Source organism: Tupaia chinensis, unplaced genomic scaffold (assembly GCF_000334495.1).
Source record: "Tupaia chinensis unplaced genomic scaffold, TupChi_1.0 Scaffold000706_1, whole genome shotgun sequence".
NCBI lineage: Eukaryota > Metazoa > Chordata > Mammalia > Scandentia > Tupaiidae > Tupaia > Tupaia belangeri.
The window spans coordinates 5,598,623-5,606,462 of NW_006160229.1; the positions used below are offsets into that span (position 1 = coordinate 5,598,623).

General features: G+C 40.2%; 1 protein-coding gene across 1 annotated transcript in view; it reads right to left on the bottom strand.

The window, feature by feature from the left end:
• ADGRG4 (adhesion G protein-coupled receptor G4) overlaps positions 1 to 7,840 on the bottom strand; it is a 119,534-nt gene that overhangs the window by 32,826 nt on the left and 78,868 nt on the right. The window contains 3 exon segments of the mRNA XM_006160723.1: positions 152 to 197; positions 1,522 to 1,641; positions 5,845 to 5,979. Of these exon segments, the coding sequence (XP_006160785.1) occupies positions 152 to 197; positions 1,522 to 1,641; positions 5,845 to 5,979 (301 nt within the window).

The window sequence follows — 7,840 nt, forward strand, 5'->3', positions numbered from 1 at the left end:
GACGGCCCCCCTTAACAAAAACTACCCCCAAAAAAAAAAAAAAAAAAAAAAAAAAGATACCAGCTTCAGCACAATTTCCCCAACCTACTGCCCTACTGTCAAATGGGAAAATGGACTGAGGAAGTCAAAGCTTGCTAAGAAAAATACTTACTGTTGCTCTCAAAATCCCAAAAAGCGCAGTGAACTTGATCATAATTCTGGAAAAAGAAGAAATTGGAGGTGAACATCTTTTGATAATTACCACACAGTGACAAGTACACACGTGTTTTCTTCTCAAATTTTTTCAAACAGTAGACACACATATACACATACACACACACACATAAACACACACAGACCATTTGTGAGTTCAGTTTAAGATTAACCTCATCTAACTCAAGATTTATGAGTGAGGACACAGAATATCGCTGCTTGGTGATCTGGTACGTATCTTTAAAAGTATTTGGTATCGTGGGACCAGCAATTGGCGTGGCCATCCCCCTTGGGGGTGATTTCTTGCTTTCTGTCTCTCTGTCTCTCTCTGTCTTTCTGGCAAGCTCACATGCCCTTTAGCAAAAACCTCTCCAAAAATATTTGATATCACTGGAATTTGTCATGCCCTTCAGTTGCAAGGCTCAGGAGGAGGCTACGGATAGTCACTGTAAGATTGATGTGTGGTAGATATTTATTTCAGAGCTTTGGAATTTGGAGCACACAGCCTAGATCAAGCCTTATGGACACAATGTTGAGCTGCCTCTGCATTAGGCCAACTGAGCATTCCTAAGCCACACCAGCTTCTATAAGCTCCAGGAAACTGGAGGCAAGGAGTGATTAGTTACTGGGGATGATTGGACAGCTATAGCCACAACCCAGATAGAAAGATCTTATCCATCTAACATGTTTCATCTGGTATCTGCTTTTAAAATCCCCTCTCTCCCTTTTCCTTCTCTTCTTTCCTTCTAGAATCAAGATCATTGAAAAATATGCTGTACCATATGGTCTTTTAGACTGAGAATGAAGGAAGCTATTGGGACTTCATGCTGGACATACATTAATACCAAAGAATGGAATAGTGATTCATTTTTATGCTTAGGCTAGATTTGATCATTTAGCAATATATACCTTATGTTATGCCATCTGACTATGGTTTTTAGTCCTTTGGTGATATTTAGTATACATTTTAATGCTCCTCATAGAAATTCAAAGAATACAAATGTTCAATTACTTCAAATAAGGCTGTTTACCTCACTTTAAAAAAATGAAATTAAATGTCATTTAGTGTGATGGTACAACCAAAAGATCCACCTGTTCCCAGTCACTGCCCTGCCAAATCTGTCACAGTGCAAGAATTCTCACCATTCACTATCCCTCTAGGATAAGTCATTATTTCTAAAAGGTCCCAATTACAATACATAGTGGAATGGGATGATCTTCATTAAGTTTTAGAATCACAACTGTTAGTCAATTCTTTTTAACAGGAAAATCATCAGGGGGAGGGGGGATTGTGGCCATTTTATTTTGAGATGAAAATAGATGTTTTACCTGCTTTCCTTCAATATGCTGCAGAGTGATAACCACTGGGTCAGCCAAGTTTTGAATGGACATATCTGAAATGCTGGCACTCACAACATATGTGGTTAATGCTTTGGTGACATTTTTGGTCTGTAGATGAAACATAAAGAAGTCCGGGTCCTAAATTTATAGCATCTTTTAAAAAAAGAATTATTTCATTTTATTTATTATTATCATTATTTTAAAATTTGATCAGAGAGGAAGAGAGGGAAAGTGAGAAAGCAAGCCTAGAGGTCCTGGATTTGAACCATAGTTGGCCATGTGGGGACCTAGCACCTTAACCACTATGCCATCTACCAGCACCAAATTTATAATTTCTTACATGTTTATAATAAATCTAAAATTTTTGAATACTACACAAAGTATTTGCTACAGAAATGTGGAAAACGAAACTGCAAGCTAGGGTCAACAGGTGGCATGGTGGTTAAGGCACTAGGTCCCAAATGGACAACTCCACAGTTTGAGTTCCAAGCCTGCTTCCTTGAGAAACATTCTAGGCATGTGTGTGTGCCCAAAATCCTGAGAGGAGAATGGAGGAGAAGGGATTGCAGTATGGCCATACCCCCTGGAGGGTGATTTCTCACTTTCCCTCTCTGTCTCTCTCTGGCAAGCACACGTGCCCTAAGGCAAAGAGATTTATTTATTTATTAATAAGAGGGAAAAGAAAAAGAAAAAAATTGCAAGATAAGGATGAATTTTCAGAGGTCATTCAGCTAATCTCCTGTCTTTATGTAATGTGTCAGTTATACAGAGTGACTTCAAACAGCTTTTGGAAAAAATGGAATTAAAGTACAAATTTATTATGATGCAAAAATATTTTTGAAATCCATGCATAATTTTTTTCACAAAATGCATATTCTATGAACTACTTGAGGACCCCCTCATATCAAGCTAGAACAATGTATTAATCCATCCTTACATCCAAATATCTATCCAACAAGCACTGCTTTTGCATCTGTTACTCAGCACTTCACTAGCAACAAGATGAAATTATTGGGTTGTCGGAAAAGCCATGATGTATTTTTCTATGCAAAAATGTGTCATGACTTTTCTGACAACCTAATATTTCCTACTTTGATAGCTCTCCAGACCCTGACATTTCACAACTCATCCCAGTTCTAACCTTCAACCACTCTACCTACTTTTAGGGAGTCTTTTATTACAAGGAACCTAAATCTATCCTGGATTACTTATAAAACATTTTCTGTTCTAATCTCACTGGAGATGGAAGTAGGTTGACCAACATTCAGCTTGGAAAAAGTCTCTAAGGATTGTCATCTCCTTCTTGGGGACCTTGGGTTCTGGGGCTTGAGCCAACTATTTTGTGTCCTGGTGTCCTTTGCATGGCCTAGTTCATGAGAGGAATCTTATCTTGTGCCCACTGTGAGTCAGTTACTTTGCTAAGCACATTCCACAGACATACTATCTTCATTTCTCACTGAAATCATGTAGGCATTTTTCAGATAAACAGAGGCTTGGAGAGACTCAATGTCCATCTGGATAAAGGTCACACTACTAGTAAATGACAGAGCAGTGATGCTTGATATATGTTAGTATAAAGGCAACAAATTAGTGTAAACTTGTTAAGTCCTTGCTAATTGACAGGGTTCAACTGCCGCAAATCAGGGCTCCAGGAGGCAAGACAGTTGGGAGACCACCTCTTCTGGGGCACACACAAAGGGACCAGAGGTAGATATGGTATAAAACAGGAAGGAAAGAGAAAAAAAATCCCTTGAGGACTTGCCAGCAAAGTCTAGAGTAAGAGAACCCAAATGCTGTCCCTTGGAGAACATACTGGGCAACTTTCAGAAGATGTCAGGCCTTCATATTTATGAAGAAGCAGCATGCATTCTGCCTTCCCTACCCCACCTGAGTCCAGTAGCTACTAATAAGTGGGTAATTGTGAAAGTAGGCTGGGGCTCTACTAAAAACCTTCTCACTTCCTGTTCGTCCCAAATCAGCTTGATGGCTCAGCACTCCCTTCACATTGGAATTCCACTGGGGCAGCCTGAGGTAGAGGTTGATCAGCAGCAAGATATGGTGAAAAGGGCACTGACTGATACTAAAAAGATCAAGCAATAGTTTGAGCCATCTGTTTCTGGGTCATTGGTGACACAGGAAGAGAGGGTGGACTAGATGATATCCAGCAACACTCCAAACTTAGTCTGAGAAATGCAGGTTTCTGAAGAAGAAAGGACAAAGGAGGAAACACACAATGATCCAGGACTTCATTAGCCTGTTCTCTGGCATTACTTTCCTTACCTGCAAAATGGTAGCAGTGCCAGGAAAGAAACTAAATCATTACTCACTTCTCTCCTCTTTACACTCTAGGCTCAAGTTTTATCTATCACACCATTGAACATTTACACAAGTGTTCTCTCAGCCCCAACCCTCCCCTCCATCCTTTTCCTCACTCTCTTTTGGCTTCTAGCTCCTACTCAACCTCAGGTTTCAAGTGCAACCTTTCATAAACAAGTCCTTTCCTGATCTCCCAGATGAGGGTAGGGTCCTTCTTTCATATTCCAAAAGTCCCTATGCCATACCATACTTGCCTGGTGCCTTGTTTCTCTCCCTGGAAACTGCAGTTTAGTGGACGAGTATAGGAGGAGGTACATGTTGCTTAAGATTAGAGGCTTATCAACAATTTCTAAGGTAATATGTTGTAATTACTGTTAGAATTTTGATCAAACATGCTAGAGCAAATGGTGTGAAAGCAAGACCGTGAGACTCAGGGACTCAAGAGAAGGTAGTTAAGGGTAGTATCTCTTATAAGTACTTACTCCCTAACAACCACTGGCGTATATCCCAGCCTTGAGTCACCCACTTCAATTTAAAACCAGTAGGTCTTCGTTGTGCCCCATCAGGTTCTAAGTTTCATGAAAGTAGGCACCACGTCTCTCTTGTTCAGCAATGTATCTCTAACATCCAGCATCACATAAGGCACATAGTAGAAATTAAATAAATATTTGCCAAATGGATAAATGATTAAGTGAACAAATGAATAAACTGTGTCATTTTCACCCACCCCCTGCCCCTCTCTGGGTCTCAATGTCTTCATTAGTAAAACGAGGAGATGGAACATTATGAGTTAGGAGGACCATTCTAGCTCTGAATTTGATATAAGGATAGTTCTAATCCTTCTTCATCCGGCACCATGATGTCTGTAGGCTAATCCTGGCAGACACTTAATCCCTTTCAGTAGAAGTTATCAGTGAATAAAAAATATTTATTAACAACAAATACGTGCAAAACAAATTTATCTTACTCTATGACACAAGTATAGCTCTCTCAAAAAAGAAGAGAACTTAAGACCAAACAAATGGCATCTCAGATAATATAGAGAAACTACAAACCTATCAAAAGAGTCAGAGTACAATGGACCATGTTTTAAATTTCCATGAAATATTATTGTTCACTAAACACTTTTGTCCGGAGGGCAAGGAGGAGAACAGGGGCTTACTGATTCTTAACAGGCATCTTGGGTGGAATTAGAGCTACGTCCACAGGAAGAAACAGAATTTAGATCAAGAGAAGTGGTCAGAGAACTCCAGGGGAGCATGAATAGCAATGCAAACGTGTGGTGCATATTACATGCCAGGCACCATTGTAAACACTGGATATGTATCAACTCCTGTAATCCTTCAATAGTACCATAAGGTACTATTTACATAGGAGGAAACTAAGGTGCAAAGAGGCTGAGTAACTGGTCTGAGATCACAAAGTAGAACGTGGCATAGTAACTTTAAATTCAGCCAGCCTGGCCTCTGAGTCCATGCTCTTCAGCATCATACTATACTGTCTCTGTTTTCTAGTGGGTGAAGGCCAGAACCGCATAGAAGTTTCTATGAAAGTGGTAGGAAGAAGCAACAATGCCTGTAGGAAGGTGTTCTACTGGACATCACCCTGCTTCAAATAAATTGGCCCAAAAGAGTGGGCTTATGTGGAGCCAGAGGAGATTCAAGAGGAAAGCACTGTCAAGCCAAAATAGCCTTTCATCGAGAGAACTTGCTGTTCTTTTCTGGCTTTGAAACTTCTCGAGACTTCTGTTTGGTCACCAGATAATCCTTAAGGTCCCTTCCAAAGCTGAGAATCTGTGAAAATTAAAAACTGTAGAACATCATTAAAGTAGATGTTGATTCATGGTGAGGGCCAGGGGTTGTGCTGGGAGACTTGAGGAATCAATCAGAGAGTAAATTCTAAAATAAATAGAACATCATGAAAATAGCAAGAATTCATAATTACAATGAGTCACCGTATTTCAGTTCATCACAGTTACCAGAGGCAAAAACTTACTTTAAATAGTGAAGTTTGGCCAAAGAAATTAAACAAGATGGTCTGCAAGTTGTCAAGAGGAATCCTTTCCCTCAGTGATTTAGGCAGATATATAGAAGCCAAAGCTTTCCCCAGAGGGACATCACTTAAGTAAATCTGCCAAAAAACAAAAATCAGAAAATGAAAACTGAAATCTTTTCTTACCAGAGTGAAATCCTGACCATATCCCATCTTAGCTCCAGCCCCAGAGTATCACAGAGACAACTGAAAGGTAAGAACTAGCTCCATAAGCTGTGACACACCTCTTGCACACACACGCATGCACGCTCTCAGAATGACAGGCCAAGATGTGATCCTAAGCACATAGACATAGACATGCATGTGCACCCCCTTTTCCTAAGCCTATCCTGAAATCCTCTCCCTTAGACCTGTTTCCACATAAGGGATAACAGAGGTGAGAAAGAGAGTGGAAAATTAGGTGATTTGTTCTGATTCTCAGAAATAAAGGTCATTTATGAAAATCTGGCCACATTCTACATAGTTCTGAAAGGGAAAAAAGAAAAACAACAAAATCCATAACACACTGGAATTATTTTATTGAGCAATACTTTTGTAAAAGAAAAATGGGGCAGGGGGACCAGCAGTTAGTGTAATGGCTATGTCACTGGACTCCCACGTAGTCGACCGCAATACGAGTCCCAGACCCGGTGGCTTAAACTCACGCCAGGCGCGTGTGCGTGCGTGCCCAAGATCCCGAGAGGAGAACGGAGGAGAAGGGATTGCGGCATGGCCATCCCCCCTGGGGGGTGATTTCTCGCTTTCTATATCTCTGTCTCTGTCTTTCTGGTGAGCGCAAGCACCCAATAAGAAAAAAATTATCAAAAAAAAGGGGGGGGGCAAGGTGGGGCCAGCAGGTGGTGTGGTGGTTAAGGTGCTGGACTCCTACCCACATAGCCAACTGCAGTTCAAGTTCCAAACTTGGTAGATTTAAAATCACACTAGGTGCATGTGCTTGCATACCCAAAATCCCAGGAGGAGAATGGAAGAGAAGGGATTGCAGCATGGCCATCCACCCTGGGGCTTGACTTCTCACGTTCTCTCACTTTCTCTCTCTGTCTTGCTCCGGCAAGTGCATGTGCCCTATGGCAAAAAATTAAAAAAAAAAAAAAAGTGGCACAAGGAAGTGAAGCATTAGTCCTTGGGAATTATGCTAGAGGCTCACTGTTACGGTTTGAATTTGTCCCCACAAAAGCATATGTTGAAACTGAATCCCAAATAGAACAGTATTGAGGGGTAGGATCTAATAGGAGATGTTTAGGTGATAGAAGGCTCCACCCTCATGAATGGATTAATCCCAATTATAAAAGGACTTAAGGCTGAGAGTTCAATCTCTTACTCTCATCTTCTTTTTGCCTTTGTAACATGTATCTATGCAGTAAGAAAGCCCTCACAAGATATCAGCCCTTGATCTTGGAATTTCCAGAGAGAACGTGAGAAGTCAAACCATATGCTAAATAAATTTCTGCCTGTTATAAATGATCTAGTCTCAGATATTCTGTTATAGCATCACAAAATAGACTAAGACATCCACTATCAGAAGTATTTGCTGATTGATTGGTAATAGTATTCTAAGTACTGGAACCTTTTTGAGAGTGAAAGTGAGCTTTATAAGTAATTACACTGTGACCATAGTCATAAACCTGGATTCCCCCAGGCAAAACAGGATGTATGGGCACTCATTTCAATCTTCTCATTTAATCCCTTCATCAACCCTGAGAGATACATTGCATTATAGTATTATGAAATGAAGGTTCAGAGAGATTAGGTGACTGGCCTAGGGTCACACAGCTGGGATGTGTTTAAACAAAGATGTAAGTAATTTTTTTTCTCACATTTTTCTTATTATCCATGCTGGCTCTCAAGTTGCTATTATCTATCTGGGTGCATAATGATACGATGAAAGTTCATAATATTTCTAAAAATGACTTTTGGATCCAAAAGCCATAAAATTTCACCA